General features: G+C 52.4%; 1 protein-coding gene across 2 annotated transcripts; it reads right to left on the reverse strand.

Annotated features, from left to right (window-relative positions):
* Positions 1-1455: 1455 nt before the first annotated feature.
* Positions 1456-21223, reverse strand: SCAMP2 (secretory carrier membrane protein 2). Of its 2 annotated transcripts, XM_044450507.1 has the most exons (10): positions 21066-21223; positions 12547-12627; positions 10511-10600; positions 9482-9598; positions 8803-8920; positions 8341-8469; positions 7057-7216; positions 6006-6107; positions 4172-4289; positions 1456-3765 (listed from the first exon to the last, which is right to left on the reverse strand). In XM_044450507.1, exons 1-10 carry the CDS (start codon positions 21120-21122, stop codon positions 3619-3621), a joined length of 1119 nt encoding a protein of 372 aa, XP_044306442.1. In that variant the 5' UTR covers positions 21123-21223; the 3' UTR covers positions 1456-3618. The 2 variants fall into 2 exon arrangements, with proteins under 2 accessions (XP_044306442.1, XP_044306440.1); XM_044450505.1 differs by lacking the exon at positions 9482-9598 and having other exon boundaries at positions 21066-21222.
* Positions 21224-21305: the final 82 nt, after the last annotated feature.

Here is a 21305-nt window from a genome sequence, read left to right on the forward strand (position 1 = left end):
CCAGATCCTAAGGGACGGGCGGGCGCGTGGGGAAGGCGGCGCCCCGCGAGGGAACGGGGCCCAAGCGGTTTCGGCCTCCTGGTTGGCGCCGGCGCGCAGGGCGGGGCGGGGCGGGCGGGCCCGCGCTCGGGCGCCCCCTCGCGGCGGCCCGCCGCACCGCACCGCGGCTCGAGCGCGGCCGGATGAGCTGCACGGCCCTAAACGGCTTGGGCCCGATTCCCTGGAGGGGCGCCTCCTTCCCCATGCGCCTGCCCGGCCCTTAGGATCTGGGGCAGACCCGCTTCTCCGGGAGCCTCCTTGAAGGGGATCAGGAGCGTGGCTGCCCGCAGGAGGGCCTTCCTTGCGGTGGCACCCCGATTGTGGAACACACTCCCCGGAGAGGCTCGCCTGGTGCCGACACTTTCCTTTCGGTGCCACGCGGGCACCTTTTCCATTTTCCCATGAAGACCTAACTCTTAATCGAGCTTTTCTTATAGCTATGATGCTGTGCTTTGCTTTATTAAGACCATCCTGAGACTCTCTGTAATAGGATAGAAAAGCTTTAAATAAATAAATACTCCGTAAATACATACATACTCACTCCTGACACTTTCCAAGGAGCAGATCGCCATCTCTCTCTTGCCCATGAATCGCTTGTGATCCCTTCCCTGCACAGGCATTTTCAAGTGCTTTTGCTTGCGTGCCTGTCGATACTCGCGCTCCCCGACGGCACTTGAGACAGCAACCGCAGCTTTGTATGTCTGCGGCATTATCTTCATTTAAAGGAGTGAGGTCCGCTCTTTCCGGACCTCCTTCAGCTGTAGGCGCTGAAGCAAAGAAGAAAAAGCAAGGCAGCTAGTTCTGTTTATGCCAGGGGTGGCTGCTCACTCAGCAGCGCTGGAGAATGGCCAAGATATACAACACTGAGCCCACGACACAAAATAGTGGAGTGGTAAAAGGTGGGCTCCCAGCTCACCTGCTGGAGCAGCAGTGGCTGCCTCACGGTCTGGAAGAATGCCCTGAAATTCAATTGCTTGGCAGACTTGCATTTGACGATAACCAAGTATTGCTCAGAGACTTCTGCAAGCTACTTGATGCCACTAATCACTAAAGGTAGTTCCTGTTAATGCTCTGAAGGATAACTTAAGGGATCTCAGATCCATGGTGGTTACGGCCCATTACTTTAAGTGCATGTTAACAGAACTTTGTCGTTCCGGCATCCTTTACAATAGCATGCCCCTAATCTTTCCCAGGGAACACGCACGCTTCCCCGATCCTATAAAGTTAACAGTCCCGGGACACAGCAAGCTGATTTATTCCCAGTCAGCCTGTTTGTCCTGCAAGACTCCCCTACTCCTAGCCAATGATTCTGAGAAAGGCTCTTCCCCATCAATGCTTACTCCATCTTTTTAACTGTTGATGCCGGGGACTGAGTCTTTACACGTCAGTTTTAAAAGCAGATTTGCAGGCATGTACTAACAGTCTCGACATTTTTATTCTGTATTTAACCACAAAAGTTTGACATATACATTTTTACATGAAAAAGATCAAAGAGGTGGAAATGCACCCAAGGAGGGAAGACTTTTAAAAATCTCATTTCTGCCATCATTACATGAATTCAGAGAAGAAAATAATTAAAAAGGAGAGAAGCTGAGAAATACTTCCCTTGGATGTATCGGGGTGCATCAGCGCTCCCAAGGGAGGCCTGGAAGAAGCAGGGGACTACCTTGGGAAGGGTGTGGGGGAAGACATGGAGACAGAGATGAGCAAAAGCAAAGAAAACCAGTAGGCAAGAGTTGCTCCTCCGAACATTCCCTTTACTTCAAATCCATTAAGTGTCGCTTGCAGGCCACTCATCTGCTGAAATTCCGCATCTATTTTGCATCACTTCAGCCAGGGAAAAACAGAGCAACAGATCATTTAGAGCCGTTTGGAAGGCCCTACGGTTGCCAGCTAGCATGCCTGCATGGGGAGCCCCTGCCCTGCCCCTAAACATGCACAGGATCGTGCCCTTAGTGTCTTCAAGCAATGTTCTAGTCATCCAGATTCCCCCCTAGCGCCACTCTTGGGGACAAAAACCAAAGCAAGGATTTCGAGGTGCCCTGGCTCGTGCCTGCTTCCAGAGACTTGTTCCAGCCATGCCCAGCGGCCCTCGAGTCCGAGTTCTGCTCCGGGGTCTCCCGCAAGCATGGCAGTGCGATCCCACACGCCTCCCTCCCCCCCATTCCTCAAGGATCGATTAATGGCCGAGGCGCGTTTCCTCCACCCCTCTGTAATGTCCACCTCCGAGGTCAGGAGTGTTACCAGGTTCATGCTTCGCGACCCTTGCAATCCCGCCTGGGGGGGATAAACCCACCTTTCCATTCATTCGCCCTCACTCAGCTCTCAGGAGTGACTTATAGTCGAGTGAATATTCAACTGGCTCCCACTGAAATGTTAAGGGTTTTCCTCCCAGAGCAAATCTAGAGGGGAAAAAAATCACCCTGTGCAACGTGTCAGGATAAATGGAATCCTCCCCGAGGAGGAACATGTAGAAGAGTTGTGGAATCAGTAGTTTGTTTGGTGCAGAAACCCCCTCCGGGTGAACGCATGTTGCTCAAACCACCCCGAACGCACGGCCAGGCCAGCAGCTCCTCAAAGGTGAGCACGGCTGGCTGCTACCAGACGGAGCGGGACGGCTACGCCCGCCTTCCACACCCACTTTTAAGAAAGCAGGTGCTCCCGCAAGATCCTTCCTTTGGACAAGACTTCCACCTCTCCCGGAATCCTTGGCTCCCCGGGCTGTCAAGAGGAGGCAGCTGGATGGGGAAGGGGAGAAACACTTGCAGGCCGAGGGAGGGCAGCTTCTGAAATCGGTGCCAGATCACGGACGTCTACAGTTGGTGAAGTTCACTGCCCTGTTTGTCCGGTGCTGGGGACTCTTAAGGCAGCCAGTGAGCTGGCGAAGGAGCCCTGTCCCGTCTCTCCCAGACTGTAAAGCTATGGCAAAGGATGTGCCCACGAGGAGGACCCCCCGACCCCTGCCAGCATCGGGGGTGGAGGCTCTGGGAACCAATCTCCTGCCTTCGAGTTGCATTCAATGCAGCGTGGAAGATCGAGCAAGAAGTGCACTGCGGTGTGTTTGCGTGTGCACGTGTCCACCAAAAACTAGCGCCAGACCCCCCCTCGCACACCGCCAGTGAGAGATCAGCAGCTAATTCAAATATCTAAGACATCGAGGGCAGCGACTGCTGTCAGTACCCTTAGCGGGACTGCTGCGGGGGGGGGGGGGGGGCAAGAACTGGGAGCCAAACTTTGCAGCAACTACCTGGGAAGAGGAGCTCAAAATTGGCTTCCTCAACCCCGTGATAAAAGGCAAGGCAGGGAGGTGAAATAACTGTTGTAAACATCCAGATCTAAGGGAAAATATATTTGATTTCGGGAAGGGAACCCCGCCCCCCACAGGCAAAGCACTGCCCTGACCCTGGCCATTCCGACCTACGAGTCACTGGGGCCGGCAGCGCGATGCTTGAGGGAAACCTCTTCTTGCAAGCGTCTCAGAATTAAGACTGGCACCCGTGGGGAGGCGCATCCCATCCTGGGGGGTTAAAGACCAGGGAGTGATTAGAGCAAGTGCGGAAGGGAACGCGACCGGAAGTTTCAGTTCCCCCGGAAAGCACTCTGGGCAGCGGCGGATGCTGCCCCGGCTGTGGCTGTCTGGACGTTCCGGTTGGAGAGGATGCCTTGCGAGAACTCCTCCTGGGCTCTCTGGAAGCTGGCCCCCGTCCGGCGATACAGGGAATGGACCTGGGGAAGAGGAGAGGCAGCGGCCGTCAGTGCCGCCAGAGCCCGGACCCCCACGGCCAGGAGAGAAGCCCCGCTCCTCGCTCCCTGCTCCAGCACATATGCTGGCGTGCGAGAACAACACCCAAAGCACCCAACTAGCTGGCCAAAGACGGTCAGCAGGCTGGCGATTATCTGGCCCTGGGCAACAGCGTTTACAACACTGAACAGCCACTTTTCAGAGGCGCTTCTAAGTCGCAGTAGTTCATAAAACGTTCAGAGAAAAGCTCATTCCACTGTCTGCCCTGGGTCGCCAGCAAACGCGAGGGGAAGGCTTGCTCCAGCCGCGGGGGAGAGAAAGCTCGGGCAGGCCAGGCCGAAATGCCCGGCGGTGCTGAGCCGGTCTGCAGAGCTTCGCCACAGAACTCACCTGCTTCAGCAGGAAGAGGGCGAGAACGGCGCAGATGGTGAAGAAGGCCGCCACCACCATCATGATAATGGCCACGGCCGGGTTCTTCCCTGTCTCCGAGAGCGCTGAAATCCAGCCGCTGGAAGAGAAAGGAGGATAAACGTCCGGGGTGGGGAGGGAAAAGGCCGCCCATGCAGAAAGCCAGGCTGTGCTGAAGCTGGGAAGCGAGCGCCACGGATCTCGTGTGTGGAAAGATCTGCCAGAAGGCCTATTTTAGCCTTCTCTAAACCAGCAGCCTCCACTTGGGTTGGACCACAACTCCCATGCTCCTCCATCAGCAACCTGCAGAGCATCATCCTGCTTCCCAGAGCTACCTCATTTTGCTGCCCTTGCTCAGCACCTGCTTTTCTGGGGCAAACTGCCCCAGCACATGGAGGATCTGCTCGGTAGGATGGCTAATACGCAGCCAGGAAGATAAAATCAAGGCGGGCAGGCTGGGCGGATGGCGCAGGGCTTTGGATGCTGCGTGGATTTTCCATCGGGAATCGTTATGCTTGGGAGTGAGTTGCATGTCGCAATTGGCAGTTTGGCTAAAACACCTTTCTAAAACAGTATTTTATTTGAATACAGCTCAGTTTAGTTCAGCTCCAATAAAAGAAACCAAGAAGTGAATTACATTCCCAAACTTATTCCTTAAGGCACAATCCTACAGATGTTTAGCCAGGGGAAAAAGAAATCGAACTCCTGCCAAAAGTGGAAGGACTTTGTCTAAACATGCAGAGGGTAACAGCATTACTTGGGCATTGTCTTCCTCTCCTTTAGACGAAGAAATGGCAGGATCTGGCCAATAGAGAAAATTAATTCACTGTTCAGGGTTGCATGCAGTTAAAAGCAAAAATGACCCTCTGAAATCAGACTAACTCAAAGAAAGAAAGGAGCTGCAGGCGAGAATCAAGAAGATGGCCAAAGACAGCTGGGACGCGGCAGAGTCCAGAGGTTTTTCTCCAGGTCATCTGCAAAAACAGGCTCCGCTCCCAGCGTGTCCCCTGAAACGGCCCCGATGCTACGATTGCCACGTGACTGGGCCTCTACATGGGGATGAAAACCACAATGTGTCTTTCTGGAAAGACTCTGGGCTCTGTTAGTCTCCAGCTGGGGTCAGCAGATCAATTTGGATACAGCAGAGCACGGGCTGGGACTCTGCCTTTCGGAAATCGGGCGGTTGATGTGTGTGACAGCTGGAGGAGACAAATGCAGAGCCTTGCCCGGCATCTCCCAAAGAGACAGAGACTTGTGTCTTTGCCTCGCCTGCTCCCTTTTACGGGGGTGAAAGTGATGCATCCCAGAGGGGAAGGGGAGACGTAACGAAGCCAAGGGGTCGTGGGGCAGAATCTTCCCACTCATTCCCCATCTCTGTTGCCTGGTTTTTCCCCTCATACCCAAATGGAACTCCTTCTGCTGGCGGACTCGTTCTGATGGATACTGAATGACGTCAACTTTACAACGTGCCAAAGGGAGAAAGAAAAGACAACCGTGGCAGGGGGAGGCCGTGGAGAAAATCAGGAGAGAGAGAGATGCACTAGAGAGCATGCAAGGGATGCCCAGGAGGAGGAGAGGATGCGTTAGGAAAGGTCAGAGGAGATACGTGCCTTTCAGGTGAAGGACTTAGAGCAGGAAACATGGAGTTAGAGGTGCTTCAGCTGGGACCTGTGGAAGCCACGGGCCAGGAGAGAAGAGAGAGACGCTTTAGCAAAGCACAACTACAGAAGCCGCAGAGGCCGGTGCATGCCTGCAGCAAGACGGCTCTTGCGGTCCAGCGCTCTTTTCCTGCGTGGACGGGAGCCATCGGGCTTACCTGGTCCCAATGTCAGGTATGCCGATCATCTGGATGATGTAGACAGCGATTTGGCAAAAAAATACGAAGAAGTACACAAAGAAACTGAAGGAGCTGTCAGACCTGCAGAGGGAGGGAGGGAGGGAGGGAGGGATTAATCCAGGTGTTCTCTCATACACACCAGAAAAATACATCTGGAGAGCCAAAAATCGTCCCCCTTGCACTAGATCGCGCATGGTATCCAGCGCTGTCAGAAGCTCTGTCGGCCCACGAGGGCTGTCCCTGCAGCAGCGCTCCCGACGGCTTGCATGCAGCTCTGCCTTTGTGATGTCCTCGGCTCGGCCAAGATGCCATCCTTCGGAATCACATGGGAGAGTTTTCCCTTCCTTCCAGAAGGGATTCCTCTCCCGGATGCTTCCAAAGCCCCTTTCTTTTCTATCTAGCACACAGGGGTATTCGCCAAGGCTGCGGGAACCTGCATAACAGCGCACCTCCCCGCGGCCCGGAGTCTTACTAGTAGAAGGATCGATCCTCGGAATTCTGCAAGTGGGTGCCGCCAGCTTTTTATTTATGTGGTTCTTTATTCGATTGCAATTGTATCCCCCCTCCCCCGGTAGCCATGAGGCTTGCAAATGATGCCCTGTTTGTGTCCACACACAAAGCTCCATCCGGCCACAGCTCAAGCAAGGAGAGAGCACGTATGCAGTCACACGACGGACTCCGGATGGTTTCACCTGCTCTTGCTTTGGTCAGGAACTGCAGCCAATGCGCCTTACCCAGCCCCATATTCGACTTGGTACAGGGAATTCAGGCCCAGTCCTTGGCCCAACTGTAAGTCTAACCTTTGGCAAGATCCTCTCGGGCCAGCTCTGTCCCCCTGATCTCAGTGCAGCTCTCTATAGCTGCTAACAGGCCCTTGAACAGCCAAAGAGCAGCATGCAAAGAAGCTAAAACTGATGCAGAGAGAGATTCTACGCTCAAAGGACAATGGCAGTCTGACAAGCAACTTCGTCTTCCTCTGACCCCCTTCTGAACTCAACCTCCCACCCCGAACAGGGGTCGTGTCACTTACTTGAAAGCCTTGTAAATTGGCCGATACCAGCAGAGGAATGCGCAGGGTGTGAACAAGGCAAACCACAGAATGGACAGGCCGAAATCTAGTCCGTGGCTGGAGTCTACTGTGAAGCAGGCCAGGCAGGCGAGCAGGTTGAGGAGCAGGGTAACTGAGTGAACTGTCCAAGATTTTTTGAAAAGAGACAGACAGGATTAGAAAACAACAAGAAGAACCCCTTGCAGAGCTGAGGTATTAATAAGCCTCCGTCACCGAACTATGGACACAAAGCAAGAGAAGGGAAAGGGGCCCCTCCGCAGTCTCGCAGTTATTTGCTTCAGCTGCCGCTGCGCAGAGAGGGAAGCTGATGCCGCCTCAAGTTGGCCCTCACGGGAGGTAAATAATGTCCTGCCGGGACTCGTCATTCCAGACTGAGGTATCAGTGCAGTCAAAACACCTGTTTAGTTTCTTTTGTGGTTAACCTATTTTAAGGTGCAATCCTATGCACATTTAGACAGAAAAAAGGGCTGAACTCCAGCAGGGATGGCCTGCCTTTGATTTTCCTGTACCCTCCCCGCCCCCCCGGTCCACCCCCAACTGAGATACTGTCAGAATTGAGGTGCCAGGAAATATGGAGACACTGCACTGATGCGAATCGACTTTGAAATTGAAATGAAAAAGTAATGAGTTGTACCGATGGACACCTTTTGTATTAAGCACAACATTGTCTGTGGGAATTCTTCTTCTTAGCTTTCTCCATTAGAGGAATAGCGGGTGGGGGTTGGCTGTGTGCCATTTTAATAACAATTACCTCCATGTACATTCATGCTTATTCAAAAGGCGCCTAATATCTGGGACCCTAAAAATTCATGATATTCAGTGGGGGTTCATACCACTGAAAAATGGGTTACATCTGCGCCGTACGTCATCAGAGTGGACTTTTATGAGAAAGGCTGAACTAGATGTACTGCTAACATTCCCATGTGCCGCAGGCTGTTCTGTGTGCCTTTAAAAATGAACCCCGGCCCCTAGAGATTCACTGGGGTTTGTGTTTCGGGAGTGGGAGGAAGCCAAGCTGGACCAGAATTATGGGACGGGGTTTTCACCCTGTCCCCACGGGACGGGCAGGCCTGCCCTAGAAAGGCAGGTGTGGATGAGATCAAGGCCAGCCTGGAAGCACATCACGCCTGGGCGCTGGAGGCTCTTCCAAGTGCTGCAACCAGTGCAGAACTGAAAGGCTGGCACAAGCACCGCGCTCTCTCCCGGGGAGCGTTTCTCAAGCCGCAGCTGGCGTGCCGCACTCACACATCCACAGGTAATACAGCATCTTGCAGGTTCGCCGATAGTCAGCTGGGATGTCTACGGAGAAGTCCTGATAGAAACAAGGCTTGATCGGACAGCCCTTTGGAAGCGGAGGCCAGTTATCTTGTCTCGCTGGAAGGAGAAAAGGAGGAGAGGTTTCCAGAAGGGTTCCCCCAATTTCTTCTCTATATTTAAGGCCCACGTGGTCTGGGGTGGGGAGGAGACAGGAACTGTGTGACAAAGCGCTCAGAGAAGTGGAAGCCCAGTACCCAAAACCCAAGACTCAGATTCACGCGGATTCTGGAAGCTTTCAGAAAAAAGGGATTGCGGGATTTTAAAACTAGCGCGAGCCTCTGAGACCCACGGACCTTCCAAATGGAAGCTACCTTGGATTTAATTCATGTATCGATAATTAAAGGATGCTGCAGAGTATTTCAAAAAGGGGACGGCCCGGCCGCCACTCACGGATGAAGCCTGCTGCGCTGTTCTGAAGCTCGCGCTCCTTTCGATCCAACTCGGCCGCTTTCCTTTCCAGTTCCTCCTGCTGCTGAAGGAGCTCAGCTTGTGCTGCCGAGGCGACAGACTGTGAGGGAGAAAGAACAGTGGCGGGAGGCCGGAGAGCAAAGCAGTGCGGATTCGTTGCTCAGTGCAAAGGCGGCGCAGGGCTCTAAAAACAGGAAAAGGACTAATCGTGTGATCCCAGATTGGCCTGCTAAGGAGGATGTTCCATGGAGCGCAATGGGACTTGCTCTCACAAGTGGACACAACTGCAGCCCAGGCAAACAAAACAAAACAAAACAAAAACAAAACAAAACAAAACAAAAGCCAAGTTCTCCCTTTGTTAGGTTCTTCTGGTTACTTGTCCTAAGGAAATTGTTGAAAAATGTCAAACGTCAGAAGATAACCAACATCTTTGAAGAAAAAATAAGGGCTGGGGAGGGAAACAAGCTACATCCTCCATAAACACAGAAAGGAAATTGAAGGCTGGACTCTGGAGCACATAAATATAAGAACAGCCACCTCTCTCATTTTGAGAAGAGATGAAATTTGGGGGAGGCAGCGATCCCCTCTCACTGCTATCCGGAAAGAAATGCTGTACAATCCCTCAACTTTCTGCTGGTGCCCTACCCCTCCCTCCTGTTACCTGGTGGTTACTCTGAGAGATGTTGTCTTCTCCTAGCAACCTCTGCCTCTCTGAGCCTTCTGAGCTTGCTGAGATGAACTTAGGAGTCAGGTACTTGCTGGCCTGTCTAAGCAGCAACTGCAACACACAACTATGCTGTGTCTAAGCTCACAGGATCGGGCTCTCCTGATTGCTTGCCAGAGCTAAGTTACTAACACTTCAAATGAACTGGGTAGGTGATGCACAGAAAAGGCAGGGATGGGTTTGAGTCAAGAGAAGAGGAAGACACACACACACACACACACACACACACACACACAAATATCTCACACATTGACCTTGGAGGCCTCTCTTATTCACATGCACTTTTGAAGACACAAGACAGTTTAATTGCTCTTTTAACTATGTCTCAATAGGAATCAAGGCAGTCAGCGACAAAGCCAAACTGCATGTCAGGCATCTTTCCCACAGTGTATCTTTGTCAGGAACTTGTACTCGTTCGTGGCTTTGGGGAAGGGTTGCGGCTCAGAAGAAGATGCAGCGCTCTGCATGCGGAAGGCCCCAGTTCAATCCCTGGCATCTCCAGGAAGGGTTGGGAGGGAATCCTGCCCGAAGCTTGCGAGAGCCACTGCTGTCAGTCAGCGCTGGCAAGACTGGGCTGGGAAGACCCACAAGCTAAGCCAGTTTCCAAAGTTCCTAGAATGTCACAGGCTGTCCTGAGCTAAATTGGATCCTGGGTCACAGGTTGCTTATCTGCGAAGCACAGCTCCTCCAATCTTAGCAAATCGGTGGGGGGGATCCAGATTAAAGGTAACCGTAGAATACCTTTCCCGGTTATCTGCAGATAGAAGGCCTAAGCCCCACAACACTAACCAGTATTTAAGGGCAATCCTACTTGCCCGGATTCTACAGCCTGAGCTTTATGGAAAAACACAGAGTGCTCTGTCGTGAGCTGTGCAGAGAGCCCGGAGGTGGGCCACTGTAGCAGCATGCAAATCGAAGTAACGATAAACACTAAATAATTAAGAGAAGCACGGGAGAGTGCAGTACCTGGGGAGTGGGTTCCACGGAGGGCTGCAACACCGCAGGCTGGGAAGGCCCCGTGGGCTGGGTTGCTGGAATCGTCTGAGCGGCATTCATCTAGGCGAGAGAAGCGCAGCATTAGACCCCTGCAAAAGGCACCTCGGAACAGCCTCTTGCCCCGCCGTGGCTGAAGCAGCGCTTGGAGGTCCCCCAAGCAGAAGGGCAGACCCTGGACACCAGAAATACCAGCAGGTGCCCATCCGATCATGCAGGGTTTCTTTAATGTTGGAGGTCAGAGACGCTTCTCGTGCTGAAATTTGGAAAATGGCGCCTCCAGGCAAACCGGGAACAATCCATTTTTCTGTAGTCAAAGTGAACTGACGACTGGAGTGAGGGAAGAGGCCCCAGGGCAGCGCTCACACTGCCACGCTTTATTCTGAGCCCTACTCACAAACAGCGCTGAGAAAAAGCAAATTATTTCTCCTTGCTTGTTTCTCAACTAGTGATGAGCGTCCACGTAACCGCAGCCAACCAGCTGCCCGATCAAGCAAGCAGTCCTTGTCCCGTCAGGCTCTTTTCTGAAAGAGGAGGAAGCCCTGGTATTTCGTTCTGCATTGTTGCTGTGTCTGCTTTTTATGCTTCGATTGCACTGCCCAGGGTCGACTATCTGGAGCTGCAGGAAGCACCGCCGTGGCTCAATACAGGATTGCTGCTCACTTCAGAACCACCTCAGACAATGCTTGTCCTTTGGACAGACTCAAACATCCCCTTCCCGGGGCGCAGCTTCTTCAGGCCTGGCCTATGCACACCTCCTTCGCACCGACGGCGAGCGCGCAACACGCCGCATGCTCAGCCACCCCAGTGCCGGCGCAGCCTGCTGTGGAGCGAGCCGGCATACCTGGCAAGCAGCAGCTTCCTGAGATGCTCCCTTTCCCAACAGGAGCAATCCTTGCAGGCTGGCCGATTGCCCACCTGCCCTGTGCTGTCTCATGGCCTCGGGTTCGTGCTCAGCCTATCATCTCTCGGCAGAGCAGACTGCGAGAGCCGAAGCTGGCTTTGCTAAGCTGGAAAACCTGCTTTTTTCCCTCCTGGCAGCTCGGGCTGGCTCCCCCCCTGCCCCCCCACACACAATAAAGCAAGATCAGCTCTGGGTGCCTAAGGTCTAGCTTTCACCAAGACGGACACAGGTGGAGGTGGCTGGGAGGCTTCACCTACGAAGATTTACCCTGAAGCCAACAGGGCTCGAAAAAGGCCACTTTCCCAAGAAATGTCCATTTATGTTTTTCCGGCACAGAAGCAGCTGAGAATATTAAACATCGATCTGGCTCACACACACTGCTTCCTCCCGCCCTTTCAGAAAAGATTCTGACTCCACCTTCGGGGTGGCTTGTGCCGCTTCGGGGCTGGATGGGATGGGCCAGGGGGGAGATATTGGACATCTGGTTAATGGGTCCAGTTGCTTCGATTGTTTCCTGACACCCCCGAGGGAACACCCCTCCATCGCCTCTCCCCTGCGACTCCGGGCTGCCTCCTTTCCCAAGGTCCCCACACTCTGCCCAAGAATCCTCACTAGGTCACCTCGACACTGCAGGTTCTCTGCTCAGCTCCGGACCAGCTCTCCACCTCCTCTTCAGAAGCAGGTGACTCTACCTGAGCAGGCTGTGATGTGCAAGAGCCTGCCCCCCCCCCAACGATTCTGGTGGACGAAACCCTGGAGCATTAGAACAACCTGCACGTAGGGGGTTCACCTAATTTGCTGCATTCCTGTTATGCCCTCGGCTGGGTTAAAAGAGCAGCAGCAACTGGTGCTCCCTTGCAAGAGGGCGACTTTCCCACTAGACGCTCCGACACAAGAGTGCCCGTTTCCCCTTGATGACGCACCAGCAAGGCCTCTCCGGCACGGACAGCGCAGAAGTGCAGCAGGGGGCTGGTTCTGCAAAGGGAGATGGCGCTGCCACGGCTCCCAGGCCCCCCAGCCCTGGGCAGCCCTACCTGCCACGCGAGCGGGAGCAGCCCTGAGGCAGAACACGCCAACGTGAGCCCCTGTCCAATGCGGCACTTACCATCTGCGAGCTCGCAGAGAAGGGGTTGTATTCATTGAGGCCACCACGGTTAGCGTTTGTCAACTGCGTAACTGAAGGGTCCTGAGAGGGGAGAGAAAATAATAGTGAGCAAAACCAAGTTTGGAACATCGCCAACTCTGGGCCAGCACTGAGGCAGTTCAGCTCCTTTTGTCAGAACTGGCCACCAGCTCTTGCTCCTGGAGGGGATCCCCGCCCTCTCCCACCCCGAGCACATGACGACAATCCCCCCATGTCTGCCCGACGTGGCAGGAAGACCCCACCTCCATACGCCGCCTTAAACCGAACAAAGCAACAACAGTTCTTTGTATGGTGCCAACAGTGTATACTGTATTTTAAAGGAGTCACCTGGGCAACATATAGACTCCTGCCCCACGGAGCTTACAATCTAGGGCAAAAGCACATGGCCAAATGCTGTGGCACCTGCCCAAAGGCTTGGCTGCAGTAGGGCGGCCCTCCCCAGTCTGGTACCATCCTGATGGCCCGGGCTAAAACTTCCACCAGTGGCCATGCTGACTGGGGCTGATGGGAACTAAAGCCCAAACACTGGGAAATTTGAGAAATGCTCCTGGGCGTGACTGTAAATTGGCCGCAATAGGTGGGCAGTCACGACAGAGAAGTGATCTGCCAGGGGGACTGTGGGAAACTAAGATGGCGGCGGCCGCAGGAAGAGGCTCCCGCTTGACTTTGGAGCACGACTGCCAGGAAATAAAAACTGGGCGGGGTGGAGTGTCTTGCCGGGTCCCGGGCCCCGTGTGGCCCGCCCAGCTGTCCGCACTGGAGCGGCAGCACAGGGGACCTCCGAGGACTCTTCCGAGGACTCTCCTGCGGAGCTGAAGGCCCTGCCGCAGCCTGCGGTGCTGACTTTGCCACTCAAGACGTGGCCCGGCTGCAAAGTCCCAAGTTCACTGGGAGACTCTCTCATGCTCAGCTGCTTCTTTTACAACAGGGGACATAAACCAGAAACGTGTCATGAAAGAAGTGCCAAGGAAGCCACTTATCTGATTCGGCTACTTGGACAAGCCAGCAAACGCAACAGTTCAAGCCGGACGGACGGGTGAGAAGCCGAGCAGGAGCGCGGTGCTGCCATCGTCACCCCTGGGCACCAGGAGCCCACCAGTGCGGGTCACCCCTGCTGCCATCCCAGCTTTCTTGTGCGCACCAGGCTCCTGTTTAATGAATAACTCCAGGCAAACACCCTGCATTCTGACACTCCCTGCCTAAGCATCCCGTTGCGCAACGGCCTGAATCACACCAGGAAGGGAGAAAGGGAGAACAGGTGAACGTCGCAGGTAAGAGTCTGAAGCCAGCCCCACCCTCTACGAAGTGAGGCGGTGTGCCCATCTGCCACACCGGGACCTGCTTCCAGAACGCAGAGACAGGGCTGCGTTGCAGGTTCGTGCCACCTCGGAGGAGCACATGCAGAATCTCCAGAAATAAAACTAAGGTCCTCAGCACGTGGGCAGGAGCTGCGACTGCAACAGTGGGGACACTACAAATTCCGAGGGTTCCTCTGGGGCCAGACAGACTCCAGGAAATTCAAGATTTTCTTAAGGACAGTAGGAACAACTTGCTGTGGCCCTCCAGCTGTCCTACGACACCTATCATCCCTCACCATTGGCTGGGTTCTCTAGAAGGAATGGAACTGTAGGCTGGAGGGCTACAAATTGCCCCCCCCCCCCCCCCCAGAAAGTCAGTCAGGCACAGCATGAGGCAGACAGGATGTTTAGCTGGGGGAGTGTCGGGAAACATTATGAAGATGCAACCGCTTGTTTCCTGTTGCATAATGAAAGCTCATTCTGCCTTGGGGCCAAGCTGCAGAGTTGAAGCTGCCTTCAACAGCTTAGCTTTGCACATCTTGTCTTCTGCAACATGCAAGAAACTGCCCTGCGCTGCCCTTCCTGGTCCACTCAACCCAGCTCGGTCTCGTCAGACTTGCCTGCCCCTGCCTGAAGTAGCCAGACGCTGCCCCTGCCATGCAAAACTGGTACTCCGGCCTGGAACGCGGAGCCCTCGTTTGCGTCTTCTGATGGTGAGGAGCGTCCTGAACACCCCAAGTCCTCCCCTTAAGTGTCCTCGTTATCACCCCTCCGGATGTTCGTGCACTTGCCATGCTAGCAAGAGGCTCGTGATACAGGGCTGGACAGATAACGCATCTCCCTCGATCGTGCAGGGTTTTGGTAAGCTCATGATGTGCACTCCTGTCGAGAGGATATACCGCCGGCTCGCGTTCTGTCTCAGTAAGCATTCTCAGGACTGTGACTTCTTGTGGAAGGTTCATGGAATTCTGAACAACACTGAAACAAGTATTCTTACACAGTTTTGAAGCAGGCAGAAGACACGGGAAGCTACCTTACGCTGAACCCGGCTCCGGCTCCACTGTCTAGCAGCTATTCCTCAGGGAGGACCTCTTCCCGGCCCCATCCTGAGAAGTCAGGGATTAAACTTGGACCTTCTGTGCACACAGCAAGAGTCCCACCGCTAAGCTCCAGCATTCCTCACCGATAAAAGACATTTACCATACCGGATACTCTAATGGCCTGCCTCGGACATCACTGCCTTCAATGAGGCTTAATCCCCAACAAGTACGGCTGGGATCACAGCCTAAACCCACACCTTTTTAAAAACAAATGCAGAAAACATATGCCCAAGTATTTATTTATTTAGTATTGGGGAGGAAGGATGTAAGCTGATGAAAGGGACTATTCTTGATAGATTTTGGTATATATCCACTTTAGAAAGTGGATTAAAGTTTAATAAGACTCCACATATTTAAAGATGCGAGCCAGATGCAGTCCATAATAGCTTTTCCCCTCCAACAATAGACTTTGCTCTTGGAGTCATCCATGAATATCAAAAGCCTATAAAATAGGAGTAATGGACAGCACGAAAGCCAAAGGAATGAAAATAACCTGTTAAGGTTCAGTCTTAAGAGGTTTTTCAAAACCAGGAAATGCAATGGATTGCATAAACAGCTTTAAGGACAGTACTGTGCATATTTAGACAGAAAAAAGTCATACCTAACCAAAATAGTACTCTAAAATTGTAATAACACCCACTATATTATAACGTGCAGCCTGAACACTTACAATTCAAAAGCATAATCACCCACTCCTTTAATTTTACCTAACCCACCTAATTTAAACCCAACAACGATCAAAAAATCAGACTTACCCAATCTCAAGGCACAAAGTGAACACTACACTGTAAATTCGCTTAAGAATTATATCATTTATTGGCCTATTATACAGCCTGCATGTCCTTAAAAATAAACAAATTCAGAGTTTTGTGACCAATTCACTTGAGAAAGTATTTCCCAGGTATGAATTGGCTGCTACTTCTAGATTGATGTTTTGTGATTAGAGATTGCTGTATTTTGATGAACAGTTTTGTATGAATCCATTTTCTACCGAGTTATATTAACACTGATGTGTTTTCAGGGTGGCCTGATGGAATGGCCCGTGTTTGTCAGCACAGATTTTCTATGGTGATTTGCAGGCTGTGCCCTGACTGTTGAGATGTTTACCTTTTTCAAAAAACATAGATCGCTCTGAGCAGGACGTGTACGGAAGGATGACACCGAACCAAACCGACAATGACACCACTTATGACAAAGCATACAACTAAGCAGGACAAGAAGTCACACCGCTGAGGACTTGCAGACAAGCCCTGGATCTGAACAGACAATCTCGCTTTTAAGCAAACTTGACCTCACTTGATCCCAAAATAGGGGGGCCGCCAATTTGTTTCTTAGGATTGCTCTCCTGGGACTGATATGTGGGAGAGATTTGAAAACCTTCTGCACAACAAAAAGCTGAGCATGTCCATATGGATAAAGGAACCCAGGGCCCCTACCTCAAGGGACACTTTAGCTTTATTAGCACTGCGATGCCCATCTCTAAGTATTTCCAACATGGCACTGACTTTTAATCTGCAAGTGAGGAAGCGAGAGGCAGCCTTGCTGAACAGCGCTGCCAAAGCGCCAGCACAGAGCGAGGAGGAAAGAAACGATGAAAAATATCTTCTGAGAGCTAGAACAAAGAGCTCTGCATTATTATTGGCATTGCTGAAGTTTTGGATCCTTGTTTTAAAGGATCTGTGAATTTAATCAGTCGTTCGTGACCAAGTTTGCTTTAGATTGGAGTTTATCACTCCGACTTCCTGAACATCTTGCAGCTTGGAACAGGAGGCTGTATACCAAAGATAGTCTTGCCACAATGCCTTTAGATCATCCTATTATGAGCCGGAGACCCCAAGCACAATGGCATTTGGTCCATTAGCACACGGCCTTCCACACCCACACCCATCACCAAGATTAAAAGTCTAGTTCCCAAGGCTGCTGCCAACTCCTTTGACAAACAAAGACATGCTTCAGAAGCTGCACAGAACTGCCAAAAGCAGTTTTGTTGAAATCCAAATGCATTTTTCTCGCATGCTCGGTCATTTCATCAACTTAAGTCCAACTCCGACGTTTTCACGTGGGCAAAGAAGAGCACCGTAGGAGCAGCATAGTCACCGAGGCCGGATGACTCTGGAGATCGTTTGGCCCCAGAGGGACCGCCACCTGACACAGCTAAAACGGCCGTCTCACCCCAGGACTTGCCACGTTTGAGTTTCAACAGCTTCCTCTCTCTACCGACTGATAAATGTGGCCGAGAGAGGAGGACAATTACTTCCTTACAAAGGGCTGCACACAGTTGTGCATTGTACAGGCGGAGAAAATGTGTTTGGGGCTGCATCTGCACATTCCTTCAGCAGTGTGGGCTCCTTTTCAAAAAAGATACAACCACACAGAGACGGCTCCACTCAGCAAACTCTCCAAGGTTTTGTCTGTCTGCTCTCTTTTTACCTTGGGGCCCCTCTTTAAACTGCTATACTAAAAATAGCTGGAATTACAAGAGCTGTTCCTGTGAAGAGTCTTCGAAGCAGCTGATCAGAACTCATGTGAAGTGTGAATTGGGTTTTTGAAAAAAGAATGCTATGCGTGTTTCTGACAGGCTGCAGCAGTTTTCTGAAAATGTAGTGCTCCCCACCCCATTTTCTTAATCTGTGTGGAGTGCAAGCATTTCCTCACTTCAGCACAAGCTCCAAGAATCACTCCTCCATGTCATGGCAGTGTAAAGTCCCATGCATGCATTCTTGGGCGTTCACGGCCCTAAATTCAGTGGGATTTAATGCTGAGTGCAAAGGCATTGGGTCAGCCTCCAGACTGAATCCATTTATGATGCACTTAATTTAGGACTGCTATGATTTATGGCTCAGTCATAAATGGTGATATTGATATATTCTAGGAATGAACCCTGTAGCTGCAGATACATTCCAGAGAAGCCTTCCAGACATGTTTGGACTGCAACACCCAGAATCCCCAGTCAATGGCCCTGCTGGATGGGAATCTGGGGAGCTGCGGCCCAAATGCCTCCGAGGGCCACTAGGTTGGGGAAGGCTGTTCTAGAGAATTACATTCCAGCGTGGCAAGTTACGCCCTCATTATGTCCCCTGAAACCCAGACTGACTGGGCAGAGGGAAGAGGGCAGTTGTGTGCTGCCGGGCCCTCCTCAGAAGTCAGTTCAGTCTTCTGAGGTCAGTTCAGTCCTTTTGTTCAGTCTGGCCTCCTCCATAGCAGAGGTGCTTCAGACTGAACCCCCCACATCAGAAGAGAACCTGAGCTGCATTATAAACTTCTGTTCTGGGCACCCCTCTTCATTCTGCTCATCTTTTACAAAGCTGGGTGTGGAGAGCTGCTCTCAGGGAGAGTGCACAGGACACAGTAGCTATGGCGGGGTGGCACACTAATAGAAAAGTAGGAAGGCATATGTAAGTCATGATATATAATCCAAGTAGGTTGCAGTTTCCCAAGGCGACCGCTAGGCATTGCCAATGGTAGAAACAGCAGTGCGGCCTACTCAACAACCAGAAATGGTGCACGATGTAATAAAAGCCTGGATACATATGTGATTTATTAATTGTAAACATGCCTAAAAGATGCTAGAGTGTGTCTATAAATATTCAGAATTCTTGCTTGCAGATGCAGTCAACATAAAAGGTAGCAAACAAACGGATGGGTTACTAATGGTGTGCATGGGGCTCTGCCCCTTGAAGAGCTAACTCAGTGCACTATCAAAACCTTGGTGTCAGTTTACAAAAGCTCCTCAGGGAGGGAACCCACCCTGACTCCAGAGCTGCACCCCTGCTTCTCAGACCATCCTATTATGAGCAGGATTAACAAACAGAATTGCAACAGGAGTAAACTGGCTGGTACAAGCTGAAAGGGTGAAGAAAATGGATACAAAAAATGGTCAGAGTACAAGGACTATCACTCCCTTTTCCCCATCAGGAAGTAAAAACAGCCTTTCTGCATAAATAAAACCACAGTTCCTTCTGCCAACCACTTGGAAAATTTATTTTCCACGGCAGACTTTGAAGCACGGACATGCAGTGGAGGTATCAGGTGACCGCTGCCTCTCACCCCTAAACTATCCCTGTGTATACAAAGAACCAGGAAATCAGTCATCTGGATCTTGCTTGAGGCAAATCTACATTGTTGTAAATATTAAATATAAGCATTTTCATTCTACCTTGTGGAAGCAAAATAATGGCATATTTTCTTGTTTATTCTTACAACCAATCCACAAAGGAGGCTAAGCTGAGAAAGAGATGTTGATCCATGTAAGTATCACGATGGTGCAGATGGAAATTCAAGTCAAACAATCCAGACAATATTTACACTACATTGGCTTTGGGAAAAACACGGCACATAGAATACCAAGCTACAGAATCAGTTATGTTCATAGGAAGGCGATTCTGAAACATCAGTAATCTGAACAAACTGATCTTGGGTGCGTGTTTATAAGTTGAAAAAAGTATTAAAATTCCCAATATTCCCCAGCCAGCATTGCTAAGAGTTGCAGAACTCTCTTCCTGTCTAAGCATGCATGTCAGAGCAGCCTTTCAAGACAGACTTTCCAAAATGTTGATTCTCTTGTCGGATAGCTGATGACAAACCCTGAAAAAGCATGAGTGATCTGTACTAGTGAGAACTGCAGCGCCTAACAGGTGTTGTTTTTTTAAATAAAAGGGCAAAAGAAAGTAATTTCAAATGTGTTTCAAAGCTGGTAAAATGTACCACTAAAGAGAAAAATAAAGTCCCGAAGGGATGAACTTGGTGGAATGCAGGATTCCATTCAAAGGAGTACCTGAATTTTGCAAGCACTTGCAATTAAGAAAAGGGCATGGGCGGAACAGATAGTGTTGAAAATATGCAGTGAAGAATCACAGAAAAGAATATAAGAGCAAAGTATATTAGATCTTGAAGGTGGACGCCACAGCCCAGTACCAAAGGTTACACAGCATGCCAGTGAGAAGAGATGAAAATGTTTTAACAGTGGCTCTGCCACAGCTGCTTAACAAAACCGTCCCATTCAGGTTGTTTGAAAGATCACATCCCACCCCAACTTAAGGATCTGCAAATCCCGTTTTAGGCCAGATCAGAAGCCTCCTATGTCACTTCACATCCTGCACAATTACTTTCCCCTCTTCACTCCTGCAGTTTAATTATTACTATGATCTCAGCATTCATGTGCCATGCACTGTACACACTAGCCTCTGTTCCAGGTGACTTAGTACGGACTGTACAAACAAGCCAAAACAAAGTCAGAAGTTAGGGGTTCTCCCTCTCTTCCTCCTTCACACAATTGCCTTTTAGTGCATTTCTGTCCCAGCCTTCCCTAGTCTGGGTACATCGAGCCTGAGCATGGCATTCGGGCAAGCGCACCATGCCGGGGGCGGAGGCAAAATCACGTACAGCAACCAAGGCCACTTCTGCAGGGTAAAAGGTAAACTTCTGCCTGGGAGGCAGCCTCCCAAACCAGTGCTGGGAGTTACTTCTGAGGAAGGATGGCCAGGGCTGGCTCCAAAGCCGCTCCCCGCCCTCCTCCTGCTTTCTGGTCCGGCAACCTGGAGAGCCGGTTCGGCTGAGGGCAGCAGCTGCCCCAGGCCAGCCCTGCAGAGCTCCCTCCCGCTCCGCCGTGCGGCCCAACGGCCGGCCTGGCCCTTCGCTCTCCTGGCCTTCCCCAAAGGGGCGTTGTGCAAGGCACCTGCCGCACGCCGCTTGGGCTCCCCGCAGAAAAGCCTGCGCTTCGGCTGCCGCTGCTCCGCCCCATGGACGCCCGCCCCGCAGGCTCGCCTGCCCTCCGGCCCCTCCCGCCAGCCCGGCCTCGGCCGCCCCTTCCCCCCTGGCCTTCCAGCCCGGGGCAGCTGCTGGGACCGACCGAGAAGCCACCTCGGCAGAGGGCAAGAGCGGCCCGCGCGGAGGGGGCGGGAGGCGCGCCCCTCGCCGCCTCACTTCGCCGGGCTCGCCGCACCTCGCACGCCCCTGCGGCCCCCGCTGCCTCCGCACCCGCGGCCCGGGCCCGGACGGGACCCCCCCCCCCAGCCCAGCCCAGCCCAGCCAGGACGCGGCCTGCCGTCCGCCTCGGGCGGCTGCGGGCCCCGCCCCGCCCCACCTGGAAGGGGTTCACGTCCACCGGGTCCGCGAAGGGGTTCGCGTCGAAGGCCGACATGGCCGCCCGCCTCGCGCGGCCCGAGCTCCGCGCCGCCGATCCCGACCCGGCCCGCTTCCTGCTCCCTGGAAACCGCACGCGCGGACTTCCGGGAGGACGCAGCCCGACTGCCGTGACGCGCCGCGCTCCGTCGCCACGTGACAAAGGAGACGCACCGCCCCTTTTGACCTCGGCCGCGCAGGA

This window comes from Varanus komodoensis, unplaced genomic scaffold (assembly GCF_004798865.1).
Source record: "Varanus komodoensis strain SLA01 unplaced genomic scaffold, ASM479886v1 scaffold67, whole genome shotgun sequence".
Lineage (NCBI taxonomy): Eukaryota > Metazoa > Chordata > Lepidosauria > Squamata > Varanidae > Varanus > Varanus komodoensis.

Excerpts from the sequence above, each read along its gene's own strand:
- SCAMP2 (XM_044450507.1), bottom strand. The coding sequence starts at position 21,122 with ATGTCGGCCTTCGACGCGAACCCCTTCGCGGACCCGGTGGACGTGAAC. Across the intron at positions 12,628-21,065 it reads TGGACGTGAACCCCTTCCAG|GACCCTTCAGTTACGCAGTT; the intron begins GTGGGGCGGGGC and ends CTCCCCTCTCAG. Across the intron at positions 4,290-6,005 it reads ATACCTGACATTGGGACCAG|CGGCTGGATTTCAGCGCTCT; the intron begins GTAAGCCCGATG and ends TTTCTCTTCCAG.